Source organism: Bombina bombina, chromosome 1, assembly GCF_027579735.1.
Source record: "Bombina bombina isolate aBomBom1 chromosome 1, aBomBom1.pri, whole genome shotgun sequence".
Taxonomy (NCBI): domain Eukaryota; kingdom Metazoa; phylum Chordata; class Amphibia; order Anura; family Bombinatoridae; genus Bombina; species Bombina bombina.
The window spans coordinates 1,151,508,688-1,151,531,256 of NC_069499.1; the positions used below are offsets into that span (position 1 = coordinate 1,151,508,688).

The 22,569-nt window shown below is 35.2% G+C and overlaps 1 protein-coding gene across 1 annotated transcript; it reads left to right on the plus strand.

The window, feature by feature from the left end:
* Positions 1-1,621: 1,621 nt before the first annotated feature.
* On the plus strand, positions 1,622-15,680 carry G6PC1 (glucose-6-phosphatase catalytic subunit 1). The gene is made up of 5 exons (XM_053699569.1): positions 1,622-2,494; positions 8,175-8,284; positions 13,017-13,125; positions 13,945-14,060; positions 14,348-15,680. The coding sequence occupies exons 1-5, from the start codon at positions 2,265-2,267 to the stop codon at positions 14,854-14,856; spliced, it is 1,074 nt and encodes a 357-aa protein (XP_053555544.1). The 5' UTR covers positions 1,622-2,264; the 3' UTR covers positions 14,857-15,680.
* The last annotated feature ends 6,889 nt before the right edge of the window (positions 15,681-22,569 follow it).

The following is a 22,569-nucleotide window of genomic DNA, read 5'->3' on the forward strand; positions in this document are numbered from 1 at the left end:
AATAGTACTTACAGTTGACCGTGACAGATCTAGTAGGGCAAACATTTCACAAAACTGACTTGTGGCAAAGGTGGCAATCTATAACAGTGCCAAATTTTACTGAGCTCTTGGGTACGACCCATTTTACTGCCAATGTTTTTCTATGGAATTTTCATGGCTATGTTAGCATTGGGTGTGGCTGAAACATATCAACTCAATAATAAACACAGCTAAACTAGTGACTGATGCCATGGATTTAATTTCTCACATCTATAGTTTTTATTTATTGGTATACAGCCTTTTCTTTGACCTTTTTCTCATATATATGTTAGTAGAGTAGTTTCCCCTTTGTGAAGTTTCCAATAAAACAAAAAGGTTCTGGTTTTGGGTTTCATAGTTTACACCTACCCTAGTTTACACCTACACCATGTTTCAGACCAGCTAGCCCACGTAGTTAAAACAGTTTAGGGGGATTAACAGGTACTACAACGTATATGGAGTACAAATAGAGAGCAATAGAAGTATAATGTTTAACCAGATAAGTTTCTGGGTTACATCATTAGCATTATATCTACCAAGACTGTATCATATTTCTTTTCCAACATCATTTTTTTTTTGTCATAAAAAATCCCATAGCAATACATATTATCTTGCCCATTGTTTTAGCCAGAGTTGTACTTAGTATCACTCATATTTATGGACAGCATGTCATTTTATTATTATCGGTTATTTGTAGAGCGCCAACAGATTCTGCAGCGCTGTCATTCTGCTTGCATGTGAACGGCATATGGCTGCTTTGTAATTTGTGGGTTTTATCTTCCCATCACAAAAACAAAAAACGCCTACCTATGTAACTCATACATGCAGATGGCATGAATATTTACGGTAATTTACTCTTTCTTATTGATTGGATAATTCCCCAATGTTCTCAAGTGAAGTTCCAGGGCATGGATTCAGTAGATATGTATGTATGTGTAAATATATATATATATATATAAAAATGTAATCCAGAATACACACACGGCCCGGTGTGTCCACAGTATCTGGAAAAAGCAGGCAACACAGGATATTTAAATAACAAGCCTTTTATTCCAATAAAGGTGAAACAGCAGGGCCTTAACCCATAACGTTTCGGTCTACACTTAGACCTTTGTCAAACGGAGCCCTTGTGAGAGATAAAGAACCGTGTAAGTGACCCAACATATATACACAAGATAATAACCAAAATATACATAAAACCCGCAAAACCGTGCAGTAGCCATCCGCCCGGTGCAGTCAGTGTCCCATGAGCGTATACGCCAGCGTGATGATGTGTATATATATATATATATATATATACACATACATATATATTCTAAATACATTTTTGGCTTAATATTTTTGCTGCCAGGCCCTGGAAATATAAATATTCTAATGTGGCCCCCTCATGTGGAAAATTTGAGTATTACTGTTTATAGCCTTCCAACATATCAACAGATTATATATGAAGGTATCACTTCCCTAAATGTATAATTATACCAAGAACCATAATTTGTTATAAATAGAATTTACAAAGTGTCTTTTTTTGTCTGCTAATAAATGTTACAGTTTTGAATTCTGACAAAATAAAAAAATACAAATACATGAACATTTGTTTGTATATTGTAATACATGTACAATCTATATATAAAACATGTAAATATATTATAATGCTACTGAATAATTTGCAGAATATATGCTACACTATTTTTAAATGTGACATCTGCAGTTCCAAAATAAAGTATTCTCAAATCTCTCTTTCTTTGAAGAAAAATATAAGAAAAAAGGGTGATATTGGCAGATAATTTTATTGAATTAATGCAAAAGATCTATTTTTCCATTAAAGAAATTATCCATCAGCCTTGTCTATTAAACAAAGGTACATTAACTTTTAATTGCATTAGCAAACATACAAGAACTGAGATATCAGCCACAATGCTTGACTCAGCATTCTGTTTACCAGTTATAACCTTGCATAGTGACGTCTACATGATACACAGAAAAAAGCTCTTCATTGTCAACAACACAATTTTCACCCTTTCACCATAATATCATGGTAACACGACACCACAGTCCCTGCTTTCGTCATGCTTGCAATTTTGTCAACAACATGTTGCTACAGGGATGTTAAAGGGGTCAAAGTTCAAAGTAACTAGCCTTGGCTGCAGACGGTATAATAGGCAGCTGCTGTGACTTCCAAGTCAGATCAAGAGATGCTCAGGCAAGTAAACAGTTCTTAAGGGCTGAAGAAAGAGAGAAGAAAAAAGATGGAGAACAGTATGGATGCTCTTCATGACTCTGGGGTTCAACTGGTCCAGTATCTCCAGATGAACTACATGAGCTCTCAAGACTGGTTTGTCTTTGTTTCATTTGCTGCTGACCTCAGAAACACTTTCTTCATTTTCTTCCCCATCTGGTTTCACCTGTGCGAGTCTGTTGGCATCAAACTAATCTGGGTGGCTGTGATTGGTGACTGGCTCAACCTGGTATTTAAGTGGTGAGTATGTCCTCCTAATTTACCACATTGTTCCATCATCATAGGGATACAAATCAAATGCATTGTTCCCACTCTTTCCTGGTGGCTAAGAATGAATTATTTGTATCCCACAATCCAGACTCATGTTAATGGGTGTGCTTAAAGGGATATTCTAGTCCAAATTAAACTGTCATGATTCAGATAGAGCATGCAATTTTAAGCAACTTTTTAATTTACTCCTATTATAAATTTTTCTTCGTTCTCTTGGTATCTTTATTTGAATGTAAGCTTAGGAGCCAGCCCATTTTTGGTTCAGTATCTGGGTAGCACTTGCTGATTGGTGGCTAAATTTAGACACTAATCAGAAAATGCTACTCAGGTGCTGAATTAAAAATGGGCCGGCTCCTATGCTTACATACCTGCTTTTTAAAAAAATAAAGAGAACGAAGAAAAATTGATCATAGGAATAAATTGGAAAGTTGTTTAAAATGGCATGCTCTATCTGAATCATGAAAGTTTAATAATGACTAGACTATCCCTTTAAAATCAGTTTATGAATTAGAAAAAAATAATAGCTTCATAACAATTTGTACACAAAACAGTAATTTTTTTTATATAAAATAAATTAATGGCATATGAACTGAATATCTAAACTAATTGTAAACATAGTCTATACATAAATTAAAATGATACATAGGAAAACAGTACCCTTTCAATATATTTGATAATTGTTTTGCTGTTATATATTATATTTGTAAGAAAGAACAGGGGACATTAGCAAATACTTATTATTTTGTAGCATTGCTATTCCTTAATTAATTTAATTTGAATTATTTGTTGGTATAAATATTGTATATTAATTCAAGCTAAAACATTTAATTCAGCATGCAATTCTATATTTGACCCAGAAATAAATTCTCACTGTACTTTTTGGAGATGTTTAGGAATCCTAAAATATTACTTTCATATAAATTTATATACCATACTTATAAATGTCTAGAATAGGTCCTAATATATTTTTCAGTTATGTAAAAATAAAAGGAGAAAGTAATACTAATTTGAGGGAAATAAAAATGTTATAATTATTTAAACATTTTTAATTAGAAATTAATATATAAACTTTTTTAGACTGTAAGATCTCTAGATAATAGATCTATAGATCTGTAGAGCCTGTTCAGAAGTTACACATACAAGTAAAATTATAAAATTAATAGCTACAATATTAATATAAATAAATATTGCATAATAATAAATGTAATTATAATCCCAGTACCTTAACATTCAAGATATTAGTATTATTCCAGCGCTACGGAATTTCACGGCGCTATACAAATAAATGATAATAATAATTATTTCTATTTTTGCTTGTAACTTATTTGGTGTTTCTGTGAATCAATTATTTATACTATTTTTTATTATTATTAGTATTATTATTATTAATAATAATAATAATAAAAGTGACATCCTTTGGTTGTTTAGTAACAAAAAAATATATAAAAAAATAGTGTAATAAATAAAAATGTTGTTTAAAGATATTAAAGAGGCAGGTAATAATTACCTTTTGGAACTATTCCCTTATATTTTGTGGTTTGCTGGCTCCTCCCAGGTCTCCTTGTGTTCAAGTTGTTTTTAATCTCATCTTTGTTACACCATGCTGGGGTCATGCTTCCTAGGCATGATTATTCAAAGGGACATAAAAGAGGAATTTAAAATACTCATTATGCATCCCAGTTTCTATTAGAAGCATTTTTTGCAATACTGTACTTATGTTTGCAATGATGTTTCATTGAACTTTTCTCATGGAAGCAAACTTCCCCAGAGATAGCATGTGCATACACATCCTCTTTATGGCCTTTTGGCAACATTCTGCTTACATAAGAAAAGTTAAAATACGTGGTTTTGCAAACATAAGCATAATAACAAAGATAGAATGACTCTTTTTTTGACACATCTTAAAAGGATAGTAGGCAAAGCTCAGACAAAATATTATTCAATCTATAATATTCTATCTATTGATATATTTATACTGTATATATAGGGAATTGTGTTTTCTTGCGTAATCAATATAATTGTTTTCCTAAGCTTTATGGGAACTAGAGGCCTCATATGAAAATAAAGGTCTTTTCCCTTTCACCTTGGGGATTTGCACTAATATTTTTATTAGCATCATGGTACCTAAAGGGTCATGTTACCTTTCATTTTCTCTTTCACATTAGGGGTCTCTGATGTAAAGTTTAATTTTTAATTTAATAAACACAGTTACATCAACCTCTTCTTTTAATACTCTAAGGGGTTAATTTATAAAGGGAATGGCCCCTGATGCCCCTGTTTCCGCACAAGCCTTCAGACTCGCCGGAAACAGCAGTTATGAAGCAGCAGTTTTAGGACCGCTGCTCCTTAACTGGTCTGCTGCCTCTGAGGCTGCGAACATCAATCCACCCGATCCAATACGATCGGGTTGATTGGCATCCCCTGCTAATGGTCGATAGGCCGTGAATCTGCAGGGGGCGGCATTGCACAAGCAGTTCACCAGATATGCTTGTGCATTGGTATGCTGTCGGCATTCAGCGATGTCTGTTGGACATGATACGATACAGCGTATCATGTCGGACAGACATTGATAAATCGGCCCCCAAATCTGTTGTATAATTGGTTAAGAAATTACACTTTGTAAATTTACCTAGATGGCAATTTTACCCCTCATTGTAAAGAGGGGTATATGGATTCATTCTTTGCTGAGATAGAGGCAGATTGTCAAGCCTCTAACACTTAAATTACTCTAAGCTTAATATCTTACAGGTTAAAAACCTGCAACTTTGACACTGAACATGTGACAACTAGTGATGTCGCGAACTGTTCGCCGGAGAACAGTTCCCGGCGAACATAGCTTGTTCGCGTTCGCCGCTGCGGGCGAACATATGCGATGTTCGATCTGCCCCCTATGTGTCATCATTGAGGAAACTTTGACCCTGTATCTCACAGCCTTCTGACACATTTGAGCCAATCAGCAGCAGACACTCCCTCACAGACCCTCCCAGCTCCTTGGCAGCAGCCATTTTAGATTCATTACGATCTTGCTTTCTTAGTGAGAGGAGCTTTAGTGTTGTTGCTGCTAACATTATAGGGAAATAGATAGCTAGGCTAGTGTATTTAGTGTCCACTACAGTCCTGAAGGACTCATCTAATCTCTGCTGTAAGGACAGCACCCCAAAAAGCCCTTTTTAGGGCTATAACTTCAGTCGTCTTTTTTTGGGTTTTTTTGTATTTTTATTTGCATTTGCCTGGCTTTCAGCCTGTGTGTGATGCTCACAGCATATACTGTGATTAGTGCCACCACTGATATCTGCTTAACATTAGTGTAAATTTAAACAACAAAACTTTTAAATCATTTTGCTAGTGTAATCTAATTTCATTTTCTATCAGGCCTGTGTTTCAGGCTCACACAGCATATACTGTGGTTAATTGCTCTGTGTCAGCCACCACTCATATCTGCTTAACATTAGTGTAAATTTAAACAACAAAACTTTTAAATAATTTTGCTAGTGTAATCTAATTTCATTTTCTATCAGGCCTGTGTGTCAGGCTTACACAGCATATACTGTGGTTAATTGCTGTGCCAGCCACCACTCATATCTGCTTAACATTATTGTAAATTTTTTAAAAAAACTTTTAAATAATTTTGCTAGTGTAATCTAATTTCATTTTCCATCAGGCCTGTGTGTCAGCCCCACATCATATAGTGTGATTAATAGCTCTTTTTTCCACCACTTATATCTGGTGTAACATTAGTGTACATTTTTTTAATTTATTTTTTTAACATCAGTCCTCTTCTAGTGTTATTTAATTTTAGTTGCCAGGCCAGCCTGGCTGCCATTTGTGCCAGCCTGTGTGTCAGGCTGCCAGCATATACTGTGCCTACTTCCATCCTCAGTGCCAGTCCACCACTCCTATCTGGTGTAACATTAGTTTAAATTTTGTAAAAAAAAACTTTTACATCAGTCTTCTAGTGTTATTTAATTTTAGTTGCCAGGCCAGCCTGCCACTAGTGCCAGCCTGTGTGTCAGGCTGCCAGCACATACTGTGCCTACTTCTATCCTGAGTGCCATCACTCCTATCTGTTGTAACATTAGTGTAACTTTTAAAAAAAAAAACTTTTACATCAGTCTGCTATTGTTATTTAATTGCAGTTGCCTGTCTACCAGCGTGTGTGCCAGACCCACTTTCCAACTAGTGCCACAAATCATATTTGTTATAACAGTAGTGTAAATATTTTAACTAAAAACTTTTTTGACTGTGAATCATCAGTCTGCTAGTGCAATTGAATTGCAGTTGCCTGCCTGCCTGCCAGCGTGTGTGCCAGGCCCACTTGCCAACTAGTGCCACCAATCATATTTGTTATAACAGTATTGTAAATATTTAAAATAAAAACTTTTTTGACTGAGAAACGTCAGTCATCCAGTGTAATCTAATTGCAGTTGCCTTCCTCCCAGCGTGTGTGCCAGGCCCACTTGCCAACTAGTGCCACCAATCATATTTGTTATAACAGAAGTGTAAATATTTTAAAAATATATTTTTTTACTGTGAAACATGTCTGCTAGTGTAATTTAATTGAAGTTGCCTTCAATGTATCTATCTATCAAATCTATCTATCTCGTGGTTGTGCAAATGGACTGTTTGCGGTTGTTTGCGGTGCGTTACACGGGGAGTTTGGTCTGTCACTGTGAAGCGGGCATAACCCTTACACTACCTGATCGATACAACATCATACCTGATGTTTTAAAGCACGTTATTCCAAACAATTTAGGAATGTTAGGTGATTTAGGCCCTTTATGGGTTAAAACCAGACTCTGCATCAACTATGTAATTTTCAGTGGGAGTTTTGCCATGGATCCCCCTCCGGCATGCCACAGTCCAGGTGTTAGTCCCCTTGAAACAACTTTTCCATCACTATTGTGGCCAGAAAGAGTCCTTGTGGGTTTTAAAGTTCGCCTGCCTATTGAAGTCAATGGTGGTTCGCCCGGTTCGCGAACATTTGCAGAAGTTCGAGTCCGCCGTTTTTAGGTTTAGGTTTTAGGTTCGCGACATCACTAGTGACAACCAGAGGGTCAAGTGACCCCCTTATTTTCTCATAAGCGAGTATAAGGCACTTGTCACATCTTGTACGCTTAATAACACACAACATTTTTATAATTACTTTGCATGAAAAACTGCCATATAACCACAGTTACTGAGCATGTTATTATATTATCTGTGCTGGTCTTCAGACATCATACATTTGACCTGTTAGTGGGCCCTAGTGACTGCAGGTGAGAAACTCTACAGTCTACATACTATAACCTAATGCAACACAATGCCTTATGCATTTTACTGGAAAGCTTGCTTGTGTTTTAGTCAAGTTCAATTACAAATCCTTTCTCCTTCAGCATTTGAAAACAATAATACAATTGTTGTAGGAAGAAATTAGTAGAATGTACAGTATGGGAAATAATCAATACAATCAATGTTTAAATGGAGACCAGATATTTAAAAGATACTTTAATTTACTGGGTTGTATAGTTTTATTTATAATCTAATTTTAAGGCCTTCTGAAGATAAGTTATATTTTGATAAATTGAAAAGTGCTTAAAAGAGATAAAAAGCGGAAAACTGATTTACTTTATTTGCTTAATGTATTATTTATAGACACGTATTTTCTCTACAGGATTCTATTTGGTCAGAGGCCATACTGGTGGGTTCATGATACCAACTACTACCATAATGTGTCTACTCCTGTTATACAACAGTTTCCAGTCACTTGTGAGACTGGTCCAGGTAAGAAACTATTTTTGTGGTTTTCTTATTAAAGGGACACGAAACTCAACAAAATTCTTTTATGATTCAGATAGAGCATACATTTTAAAAAACGTTTCCAATTTACTTCTATTGTGATTTTTCTTTCATTTTCTTGGTATCCATTGTTGAAAGAGCAGCAATGCACAACTGGGAGTTCCTGAGCCTACCTAGGTATTGCTTTTCAACAAAAGATATTAAGAGAACTAAGCAAATTTGATAATAAAAGTAAATTGGAAAGTTGTTTAAAGGGACAGTTTACACCATAATTGTTATTGTTTTACATAACTCACACAGCTATATTAAAACACTTTTTACCTCTGTAATTACCTTGTATCTAAGCCTCTGCAAACTGCCCCCTTATTTCAGTTCTTTTGACAGACTTGCATTTTAGCCAATCAGTGCTTATTCCTAGGTAACTCCATGGGCGTGAGCACAGTGTTATCTATATGACACACATGAACTAACACCCTCTAGTGATGAAAAACTGTCAAATGCATTAGGATAAGAGGCGACCTTCAAGGTCTAAGAAATTAGCTTATGAACTTCCTAGGTTTAGCTTTCAACTAAGAATACCAAGAGAAAAAAGCAAAATTGGTGATAAAAGTCAATTGAAAAATTGTTTAAAATTACATGCCCTTTCTCAATCATAAAAAGTTTATTTTGGACTAGATTGTCCCTTTAAAATTGCATGTTCTAGCAGAATCATGAAGGACAAATTTTGCGTTTCATGTCCATTTAAGAGTAAAAGTATTCTCATTATTTTTTACCTTCAATGTTTTTTATTCAATCATTAAGTTCCAGTTTGCTGAATACACATGAAACTTAAAATAAAGACGGTTATTCAGTAAAATACATTATTATTGTTATGAAGAAGAAACAGTGTGGGTTGACATGTGACATAAGGTATAGTTGAACTTGGGTCTAGCAAATGAAGGGTCAGAATTTAGACATTAAAGTAATGCAGTGTGATGGATAATAGGATATGTAAAGTCTTGTAATTGCCTTACAATTACAGGCAATTGTAATTACATAGTGTATAAATACAAGTACACTAATTAGGGGTGGGCGAGATGATTGGGAGGGTGGGAAGAAGGTTCATGTTAATCAGAGCAGAATGTGCAGTTTATAAGAGGAGAGTTTGTGCTTTGCAAAAGAAAGCGTTGAGGTGAGGGGTGTAATGGTGAGCATTTGGAATACCAAGATGGAACAAAAGTTTGGGATTTATTAACCAGTCTCACTTACATAATCAATACTCAAGACAAGTCAAAAGACCCACAATTTTGCATCCACTAGCTAGGGATTCTGAGTAGAAACATATAAACGGGTTCATAAAAATTAAGTTTATATATTGCATAATTTACACTGCAATCATAAGTTGCAGTTATAGTAGTTACCATTCAAAAGGGTGATTTGAGGAAAAACTGTCTTCTCTCCAATTCATCAATTAACAGATCTGAAAGAACAAATTTATAAACCCACCCTTAACTGAAGATCAATGACTCCACCACTAGGGCACTTTCATGCTTCTTTCCAGGGAACTAAACTTTTTTCAATAAAACAATTAAAGTAATATTAACATACTGGGAACAACTTTAACAGAATGGTTACTACTCACCATATTGTTTTTGTCTTCCTGTGCCTGCTGCACTCTGTAGAGCCTTTCTCTTATTTTTACCATTAAGGGGTCTATTTATCAAGCTGTGGCGGACAGGGGCTCATATACACAGCCCTGTCAGCCGCATCTTGCCACTGTCGAGCTGAATTCCCCTGGTGGAATTCAGCATTGCACATGAGAGCTATTTTGGGCTTGCGTGCAATCCCACCCCCTGTCTGCGCACAGCCAATCACGCGCGGGCAGGAGCTGTCAGTCTCCCTGGTCGGACTAAATCGGGGAGATTGAAATTCGCCTCCTTAGAGGTGGCAAAAGGGTAGGAAAGCAGCGATCTGATGACCGCTGCTTGTGAAATACGGACTGCAGGTTCTCTTGTGAGAACCTGCAGTCCTAGGGGGTCGAAAGGCTTGCAAAGCCATTGATAAATCGACCCCCTAAAAGTTGCAGGTTGGTGACGCTCTGCATCTTCATACTGGGCACCTACACCTTGGAGCTTAGGTATTCTGGCACCCAGTGACAGAAGCTGTGCACATTCACACATATACTCATGACTAATATAGAGCAATGCAGTCACCGCAAAGTTTCTGCTCTGTATCGTGCACTCTAACCCAATGTGCACAAAACAGCTGTCAAAAGGCAGGTAACATGACTGCCATAGGGTGAGGGAATAACTGGGCTCCAAGATGGCCGCACCTAGTATGTGAAGCTTCACTAACTGGCTCCTGTAAGGGGTTCAAATAAGAAAGCTACAGACACAGGAGGGAAACCAATAGCAAGGTGAGGAGTAACAATGTTGTTGTGGTTTAGCCCAGTAGTTTAATGTCCATTTACCATTACATAAAGAAAACATTATTTTGACTATGAGTATTTTTATTGTAATAATAATAATAATAATAATAATAATAATAATAATAAAATAAGGTTTGTCATCATGGGCCAGGTTGTCTATTGAAATCATAACTATTGTTTTACCATCATGTTAGACTTGCAATATACAGGAACATAAATTAAATAAGATCATTTACTTGTAGAAACCAAAACAAGAGTTTCATTTTTAGGTCACAATGTTTTCTGGTTCAGTAGACAAATTGCTATTATTTCTTTCCTAACATGATAAAAAATAATTGGCTTTGACAATGCAGTTAAGCATTTCTGAATAAAACACACTAGGCTAGATTACTCATGGCAGGTTAGCACGCATGAAGAATTAGTGTACTCCTGTCGGGTTTTGCGCAAATAAACCCAACAGGAGTACACACAGGAGCTTGACGGCCTGTGTTTCTGGTGAGTCTTCAGACTCGCAGAAACACAAGTTATGGAGCAGCGGTCACAAAGACAACTGCTCCATAACCCTGTCCGCCTGCTCTGAGCAGGCGGACAGGAATCACCGGAATTCAACCCGATCGAGTACGATCGGGTTGATTGACACCCCCTGCTGGCGGCCCATTGGCAAGAAGTCTGCAGGGGGCGGCGTTGCACCAGCAGCTCTTGTAAACTGCTGCTGGTGCAATGCTGAATATGGAGAGTGTATTGCTCTCCGCATTCAGCGATGTCTTGCGGACCTGATCCGCATTGTTGGATCAGGTCCGCAAGACATTTGATAAATAGGCCCCAAATTCTTTATGTGCGCAAACCCGACAGGAGTACACATAGGGGTCTATTTATGAATACATCAGTTCCGGCTGAAGCGGAAGTTAAGAAGTAGCGGTCCTAAGACCGCTGCTCCTTAACTCGTCCGCAACCTCTGAGGTGGCGGACAGTAATCTGCCCGATCAAATACGATCGGGCTGACTGACAGCACCTGCTAGTAACCGCGAATCTGAAGGGGGCGGTATTGCACCAGCTGTTCAAAAGCTGTCGGCATTTATCGATGTGCGGCGGACATGATCCGCTATATGGGATCATGTCCGTCCGCACATTAATAAATGGACCCCAAATTCTTCATGTGCGCAAACCCAACAGGAGTTCACCAATTCTACATGTGTGCTAACCCGACAGGAGTTATATTAAGGTTTGTTATGCATTTATAAAAATATTAATAATTAATGTAAATAATTATTATAGATCTTATTAAAGAATCATTTGAATATATATGTATTTTTAACAGTAACTATAATAATATATCATAATTATTTTTAATATTTTTTCAATATTTAATATTTGCGCAACATGCCTTAAGATAACTAATTCTTCATGTGCACTAATCGATATCACGTTAGACCTCGGCCTTATTGATATTTTACATTCCAATGTTCTTCACATAGAAGAAAATGTTCTTTATATATATATATATATATATATATATATATATATATATATATATATATATATATATATATATATATATATATATATATATATATGTATAATGATGTTAATGTAAAATATATATATCTATACCTATATAGCTATATAAATATATATACTGGTATAGGCACAGATAGATAGAAATATCTATTTAAAATAAAATCCTGTAATCCTGTATGTGAAGAACATTGGAATGTGAAATATTAATAACTCCTGCCGGGCATTTTGGTTTCAATATGGTGTCAGGTTAGCGTGCAAGCTAACCTGAAGTCTATGGGGAGAATAAGTTTGCGGCGCGATATTGAAGTCTATGGGGAGAATAAGTTTGCGGGCGCGATATCCAAAGTCCTTTAATTTACGTGTGTAAGATTTCGCTTGCACACAAGATTATGCTTTCATCTTGCAATACAAGCTAACCAGCGCGTGCAAAACATTTACTTCTAGCGCCGTTATCGCTCAAGCACTAAGGGGACGATTTATCAAAGGCTTCGCAAGCCTTTTGACCTCATACGACTGCAGGTTCTCACATGAGAACCTGCACGCCATATTTAACAATCAGCGCTCATGTGCAATGCTGAATTTGCCACTTTAGAGGTGGTAAAAGGTTAGGAAAGCAGACCGCTGATTGTTAAATATGGCGTGCAGGTTCTCTTGTGACATACACCCCGTCTGCCTCAGCTTGATAAATCTCCCCCTAAATAGCTCTCCACTTGTAGCCCACTAATTTTAAGTGTGTTAATTAATGTGATATATCATATATTAATATATTTTAACCATCTTTTGTGTTCTCAGGAAGTCCTTCAGGGCATGCAATGGGATCTGCTGGAGTCTATTATGTAATGGTCACATCGTTACTTACAATTGTCCTAGGAAAAAAACGCCCAATCACCTTCAAGAAAAGGTACAGTTGTCATGTCAAAGTAAAATTCCCTGCCAGGATAAAATAGGCATTATATAAAGTTACCTAAATTAGAGACTAGTGACTATGCAAGCATTTTAAATATTTTGTAAACTGTAAGAAATGAGGTGTTAACATCACTGGGTTTGATAATATATATATATATATATATATATATATATATATATAGACAGATAGACAGACAGACAGATAGATAGATAGATAGATAGATAGATGTAACTTCAGGTTGCATTGTACTAAAATTTGTACTTTTTATCTTGGCGACCAAAGGGTTAATGATGCACCATGGGTTACTTATGTATCAGAACTGTAAAAATCCTATGGGGCATATTTATCAAAGTGCGAGCAGACATGATACAATGTAGCGTATCATGTCCACTGCACATCGATAAATGCTGACAGCATATTTATCATTGCACAAGCAGTTCACCAGAACTGCTTGTGCAATACTGCACCCTGCAGATTCGCGGCTGCTAGCAGGGAGTGTCAATCAACCCGATCGTATTCTATCAGGCTGATTTCTGTCCGTCGCCTCAGACCTCAATCGGAGCTTGATAATTCGGCCCCTATAAATGTAAAGAGAAAATGTTCACTATGGTTTACCAGTTGCAGTACAAAGTTACTAGTCCACTCAACGTTAATTCTAGGAAAAAGACTGTTTTCTTGCTCATCTACTGTTATTTCATACTAGTCTGAAAGCTGTGGACTACTCTTTATATTCTCTTCTTCTTTTAGATCTTCACAGTTAAATGATGCACTGTACTTCTAAGAATATTAAAATATTTTCTACATATTGTACAGGTGTTTCCAAGCCTCATTGTGGACAGGATTCTGGGCAGTCCAGGCTTGTGTCTGTGCATCAAGAATCTTCCTCGCTGCTCACTTCCCACATCAAGTAATTACTGGAGTCCTCTCAGGTAATAACCATTGAAAAGTCACACAAGAAACACATTTATGATCTTTAATATATGTTGAATATATAAAAGAAAACTAAAAGATCCTTAACAATTTTACCAGTAATTCCACTGCATACTTAGGTAGGTGACAAGTATGCATATTAGAGTTCTGTTGGCAAAGTTTTATAACTCTAGGTAAATGCATTTGGTTCTTATTTAATTTGATTCAGTTGTAGTCAGAGGCAATTGCTATTACCATTGTATGCAACACTACATTCCCCTTAATGTATTTCCTCCTTATATTTTAGGAATAATGGTGGCTGAAATTTTTGACCATGTCCAAACCATCTACAAAGTCAGTCTGAAGAAATACATTTACACAACACTTTTCCTATTCTCCTTTGCACTGGGCTTCTACCTGCTTTTAAAAGCTGTCGGTGTGGACCTATTATGGACACTGGAGAAGGCCAAGAGATGGTGTGCTCAACCAGAATGGATAAACATTGACACAACCCCCTTTGCTGGTCTGCTTAGAAACCTGGGAATTCTGCTTGGGTTAGGATTAGCACTCAACTCACAAATGTATAAGGAGAGCTGTCAAGGAAAGTTAGGAGGGCAGGTCACCTTCCGCCTCTGCTGTATTATAGCGTCTTTACTGGTCCTCCACCTTTTTGATAGCTTCAAGCCACCTACCAAAGTTGAGATGATTTTCTATAGTTTGTCTTTCTGCAAAAGCGCTGCTGTTCCACTGACTTGTGTAGGAATAATTCCTTACTGTATATCACAGGTTATGAATCAGAGAAAGAAAGTAAAATAAAAATGAAATCACATGTAATGGTATGGTTAGCTATTGAATGATATTTATCTAGATGAGAGAACATTAACAAGTTCCATCCCTTTAAAGGTTCTCTTTAATTTAGAACATATCCAAAATGGTCCACATCATCCAGATTTTAAGAAAACTACTGAAAAATTACTCAAATCCTGTCAGAGATTAATCTGATTATTGCAAAGTTACATAAGTAAAATATAGGTCATCTAATGGTCATGAAGATGACAATATTAAGCATAAGAATGCACAGCTGGGGAAATAAATATTCTGAACAAATTGTTCTGGACAACAATGCTTGAAGAATACAGAGGATCAAGTCATAGTGACAAACAGAGATTGACTGGAGACTGATCCAGTTCAGATGATGAAGTATGACCAATATTATCAAAAAATAAAGAATACATTTGATTAAAATGTTATTCAGAGGTTCAACATATATGGTGTAAAAGTGCCTTAGTGTACATTATAACAAGCGACAATTAATTACTAGAAAGGTCACACACTGGAAGGAGTTAACTAAACGCCTGTAAAGTAAAACTATGTATTTTTTTTATATAGAAATGGTGCTAAATAGATACACATTGTATAGTCTTGACAATACCCACTAATCTACTTTTAAAGAATGTTTTAATGGGTGTTTGTAATATTTTTTATGTTTAAGCCAGGTTAGATATAGCTGGCAAGTAAATGTCACCTTAGTTCTGTCCCTCAAAGTAAAAAATACTTTTCTATTTTGTATATTTATTATCATGTTGTAAAATTGTTAAATAAACTGTTTTTTTATGTAAAAAAATAAATAAAAAAAAATAGTTTCTTTGTTGGAGTCTCCATACAACAATAATAATCATGTACATCTGTATAAAATCACTTTCATCTGATACCCAGCAAGCACCCTTCGAAATAATTACACCCACTACTCATGCACCTCTAATACCCAGCATGCACCTCTCCATCAAATAACACTGTGCATGTGCTTTTGCATCCAATATCATCAAGTATACAACTCTTAACTGTAATAACATGCACCATGCCCCTCTCCAATGGATAACACCAAACATGCATCTCTCAGCTTTATAACAAGGAGCATGGTCTTCTAAATATGATGATACCCAACATGCACCTCTGCATTGGATAACACTATGCATACATCTGTCAATCTGACAATATCCATCATGCATTTCTCTGTATGATATGAGAGAAGACACATTTTACAATCCTAAACATTTACTTCACAGTCTAATAAAAACAAATAAGCACCTTTTCACTTAATATTACCCAGCATACATCTCACCATCTGAGCATACACATTACCATCTGAAAACACCATGCATGTATCTTCAGATCTGAAAAGAACCAGTTCAAATCTCTCCATATCATATAACACCAAAACTGTACTCAATATTTCATAACAAAACACATGTATTGCTTCTCAAATCACTCCAATCATTCTCTGATATCAAGTAATCATTTCTTGATCAGATAATAACGTGCATGCACCCAGCGATGGCTATCTCATTAAAGGGACATTTTCTGCTAAAATGTTCTTCCCTCAAATGTCTTCCCTGCAATCTTTTGTTTTACCTGCTGGACTGTGTTTAATTGTTTATAAACAGCTGCTTTATCCTATGTTATTTAAAATAGATGCTGCCACTTGTTCTGTAAATATTAATACAGATGTATTATGTGAAGAAAAGCTATGTAAACATGAGATAACAGAACTAGTTAACCTCCCAGTGGGGGTAGGAGAGAGATTTGTGTATCTGCAATAGCTTGTTGTGTTCATGGAACCCCCAGTCTTAATAAGCATTGCAATAACTGTCTATTAGGCTGTTTCAGAAGACAGATAACATTAGTAGGTCTGCTTTACGTGCACACTCAGCCAATTTATATAGGCATGTCCTCAAGAACAATAGGTGATGTTTTTAATGAGCGAAGCCATCGAATTCAAAAACCATAAATAAATATGAAGAAACAATTTCCCATACATTTAATACTCATCTGCAGTATGTTTAACAAGTAATTTGTAATACATTAAGGGGAAATGTATTTTATAGTATAGTATAATAGTTTTAAGCAGAGGTATGTTTGCATGGCAGCAGTAAAAAGCAGATAAAAATATCTTTCCTATTGACAACATTAAAATGTACAACCCCTCTGTCAATATAACCAACAAATACCACTGCATCTTAGAACAATGTATTCACTTCTGTGCCTCATATAATAATAGTATTATTATTAATAATATTAATAATAATGCATTTATTTATTCATCTGATTAAACTGTGGTGCTCTCCAAAGATTACGAATCATCAGCATACTGTACAAACCTAGCCTATTAATAACTAGCAATTTCCCTTATCGTGCTAATAAACAGCTCTGATCAGATTGTGGCACTTAGCTTAAAGGGATAAAAAAACACACACACTATCTAGATATCTTTTCAACAAAGAATAACATGAGAACAAAGCAAATATGACAATAGAAATAAATTGTAAACTTTTTTAACATTGTATTCTCTATCTGAATCATGAAAGAAAATGTTTGGGTTTCGTGTCCCTTTAACATTAATTTGCCTTATAATATCTAGAATACATCTTCCCATTTCATAACAATCTGCATGTACCTCTAATCTCTAGTTAATAAAAAAAAAACACAGTTCTTCAACCAATCCCTGGGTGCATGTACCATCTGAAATCAGCTAGTACAATCACTACTGTTATTACATATTACTAAATGGCAGCACCATTTAAGCTAACAAGGACTATTCTCATAAAAGGAACATAGCCTTTAGATAAGTAGACTGATCATAATGTATATTCTCTTGAAGAGGGAAAACACCTCAGTTCACATCAAGTGCTATTCAAGCACTGGACATTAAGCATAAATATAATCAGAATGAAAACAGAAAAGTGTAGAAATTTAGGTAATGGTTAGTCTGTGGCTGCTACAGAAGAGTATCATTTTAAGAAAAGGCCTTAGTCTTAGTAACAATACTCAGTATATACTTAAGAACGACCCTCTTCCAAAAAAGTTCCTGTAAGTGTATATAGAGGAAAGCCATGATGGTAACACCAAGCTTAGTTTAGATGCCAGGCAGGCGCTGTATCCATAAAACACTATAGTGTGGGAAAGTGCATTCACTTGTCTGTAGTACGTTATGCTGTTAGTTTTATTTATTTTTATTGAGAATGTCTTTTGCACTTAAAGGGACATGCCACCCACATTTTTTCTCTCATGATTTAGAAAGAGAATGCAATTTTAAACATCTTTCTAATTTACTTATATTATCTAATTTGTTTTATTCTCTTGATATTCTTTGATGAAAAGCATATCTAGATATGCTCACTAGTTGCTGATTGGTTGCTGCACATAGAAGCCTCGTGTGATTGGCTCACCATGTGCATTGCTTTTTCTTCAACTAAGCATATTTAAAAAATGAAGCAAAATAAATAATGGAAGTAAATTGTAATGTTGTTTAAATTTATATTCTCTATCTGAATCATGAAAGAAAGATTTTGGGTTTAGTGGCCCTTTAACTCTATGAAGTCATTTCTTGTTTTTATTTTGACCTTTCTACTGTTTACTAGGGATGGGCGAATGTGTTTATATTCGAATGTTAGAACGAATGTTATTGTAGAAAGTCGATTTAGATAATAGAATGTTGATAAGAACGAATATTCTTAAAAAATCTATTATCGAATGTTATTTATAGTTTTCGAATGTCACTTTCTAATTTGAATGTCATATTATTATTACATTTATAAAACACAGTTGTAGACTAAAAATACTATTTTGAATTCAAATGTGACATTCAAATTCGAATATTACATTTATAAAATACAGTATTAGACTAGAAATACTATTTCAAATTTGAATGTTACATTCAAATTCGAATGTAGCATTCGAATTCGAATATTACATTTATTAAACACTGTTGTAGACTAGAAATACTATTTTGAATTTGAATGTCACATTCGAATTCGAATATTGCATTTAAAAAAGACATTATTAGATTAGAAATACTATTTCAAATTTGAATGTGACATCCGAATTCGAATGTCACATTCAAATTCGAATATTACATTTTGAAATTGAATGAATACATAGCTAAACATTCTATTATTCTAACTAATATTTTCGAATTTTATTGAAAAATTTGAAAAGGAAAATTCGGAAATAGAATTTTAGAATGTTATATAAACATTCAAAATTCGATTTGAACGAACAAATATATTAAAATTGATTTTAAATTTCGAATTTTTAGAAACATTCACCCATCCCTACTGTTTACCGTCAATATAATTGACCAGATTCTGCTTTTACATTTTGTGACTAAACTTTTTCCTTCTCACACAAGGCTTCAGTACTGATCTCCTTATTTTTTTCTCTGCTCCAGTCATTTGCTTAATTCTTAATGCTTATGATAAACAAAGCTGTACTTCTAATTTATCAGCTGACAATGATGCCATTGTGGTCATGGTAGCATCACGGCTGTGATAGTTTGGCAGCTGTGATATATGGCCAAATCATCAAAACTTTGCCGGACCAGACATGAAAAAAAACTACTCTGACACTCGCAAGAGCTGCTCAGAATTTTTTTTTAAAAAGGGGGCAGTCCCTGCGAGTTGCAAGGTTCTCTCCCATTTAAAATAATGGAGTTTGCGGGAAAGGGAAGTTAGAAGGGAGCGGGCGGAACTTTAAAAATTAAATTCTGCAGCTAATACAAATCAGATTACTCTGCTTTCAGTATATAGTATGTTACAATCATCTCTATTTTCACATATCTGCTTTTTCTATTAGGATAATAAGTGTTTTGTGTATTTTAACACATCTTTCATTTTGTGAGAAAAAAACAGCAAGATCTGCAGGGGGAAATGTTAAGATAATATGCCAAACTTGGCAGAGAAATTTCAGCTACACCCATCCAATGCCCCTGTTCAGCCCACAAGCAGAGGTGGGGAAACTGATTTAACAATATGGAAAATAATACTGTTTAAATTTCATATTATAAATATGATTTTCAAAGTGTTTTTTATATGCACAGTGAAGTTTTATTACAATTTCTACTGTGCATCTTTAATAGTTTTCCCTGCATAATTTCAATACAAATTTTAATGTTTCCATAAAACAATTTCAATGATACTTGTAATGAGATTAAACAATACAATTGTTTTACTGTATAATTTTATTTAATTATTAATTAATTATATATGACTTTTAAATTATGATTTTTTACGAGTTTGGCTGTAATGTATGCATTGCCTTTACATACTTAAAATCAGGGAACACACTTTTGTGTGACACACTGTTCTCAAGCTAAAAACTGGCTTAATAGAATTGAGACAAGAGGGCCGAATTGTCAAGCTCCGAATGGAGCTCCGCGTGAGCCTTCAGGCTTGCCGGAAACAGCAGTTATGAAGCATCGGTCTTAAAACAGCTGCTCCATAACTGGTCCGCCTGCTCTGAGACTGCAGATATCAATCCGCCCAATCCTATATGATTGGGCTGATTGACACCCCCTGCTAGTGGCCGATTGGCCACGAATCTGAAGGTGGCTGCATTCTGTCAGACATGAGCCGCTGAGCGGATCATGTCGGACAGACCGATGATAAATCGGCCCCCAAGGACTTCAATGTACTATAGAAATGTCTTAGGAAATCTCATAGGCCCAGAGAGCTTTAGATCATTTGGCCCCCAGTAATTGCTGTGAAATTCTGACAAGATCTTCCACTTACAAATACTTACATTGCCACAGTTTAGTAGCATAGCAATATGAGAGGGAGAAAATAAGGAAGGTAACATTAAATAAAGGAAAGCCAGATTTAGCCCAATATCTTCACTGTCCCTCAAGGTCCAGGACATTTACAAAGACGTAGAGTTTCCCCCCCCCCCCCGTATCTTTAACTTTGAGTGGACTAGTAACATTTCTCTCTAGACTAGTTAACTACATTAATAAGTTTCCAGCCCTGCATATATGAGTCTGTGATTCACTGGTGGCTGTCATATGATACAGGGGATGGGAAAAGTAAAGGACATTTTAAATTTGTCAGAAAAAAAAATCTACTAATTCTAAGTAAGTTTTATGGCATTGTCTGTTATGCATTTGTTGATTATGCAATGCTACTGTATTTAATGGTCCTTTAGAATAGGTGGGACCATTTATTCTCTTGCCACCAGCTTTTATTCATACACAGCCAAAAAACCTCTGAGGTAAAAAAAGAAAGATTATCCTCAACAATAGTGCATGGAACAGTAATATTATGTATATAATGCATTAGCCTAAATTTTGTTAACATTTTTAGTAAAGAAAAGCTAAAGATTTCATCTTAGCCCAACCACTTAGTCATCTTGGGCCTGATGATCCGAAAAACTCACCGGCATAGAGAGAAATCATGCAAAATCATTGGGATATTTTATTAGCATTTTATTGTAATGTAGGTATCTCTCCTTCACATCTAGAATCCTGCATAGTAAGATAAACAGCTATCAAGCTATTATTTGCCTTTCTAAAATTCTTTGAGGAACCTCACAGTACTGACAAGGTTTCTTATATAATCAGAGCGAAGAGCTTAGAACATCAGGCCTCTTGTGTTCACTCTGAGCAGTCATTCCCACTTAAAGGGACAGTCTAGTCAAAATTAAACTTTCATAATTCAGACAGGTCATGCAATTTTAAACAACTTTCTAAGTTACTTTTATAATAAAATGTATTTTGTTCATTTGGTATTCTTTGTTGAAAGCCAAACCTAAGTAGACTCATATGCTAATTTCTAAGCCCTTGAAAGCCACCTCTTACCTCAATGCATTTTAACAATTTTTCACAGCTAGTCAGCGCTAGTTCATGTGTGCCAATTAGACAACATTGTGCTCCGTGGCATTATTTATGAGTCAGCACTGATTGACTAAAATGCACTGAACTAAAATAAAGGGCAGTCTGCAGAGGCTTAGATACAAGGTAAGCACAGAGGTAAAAAGTATATTAATATAACAGTGTTGCTTATGCAAAAGTGGGGAATGGGTAATAAAGGGATTATCTAACTTTTTAAATAACAATTTTCAAGTAGACTGTCTCTTTAATTTTACCATTCAGTTCTTTAGGATGTTTTAGTTAAAAATTCTGATAATATTACTTTTATTATAAAAAGAATAAAATAACTGTAAAACTAGCTAAATTAATAACCACAATTATGGAATATTGTACTACTCAAAATATGTATTTACCACACTCACACAATACAGAAGCATAAAAAACTGGCTAAATCTCTCCTTTTGCCCTAGGACATTCTATATTATTTACTCTTCAAGTACAAATTCTTCACAGAACATGTTTTTTCTTCTCTTAAAAAAAAACCAGACAGTTATTTAAGGGTTGTGTATGTTTTTCAGAATTCCTGAGTAAAATATAATAACTTTATTTGCAAGTCTTACGTTTCTTTCATGACTTCAGTTGCACTATCCTGACCTATCACCTACTTACAAACTGCAACAAATAGATCTTAAAACTACAATTTACACGTAGACATAAAGGAATAAAATACCATAGCAAAACAAATATACTCTTAGAGAAAAAAAAAAAGACAGTGGGTATTAAAATTTAAAACGGTGTTTAAAAAAACATTATTTATTCTTACCTGATAAACTCCTTTCTTTCATGGTGGTAAGAGTCCACGATCCCTTACTCATTACGTTTCTACCACT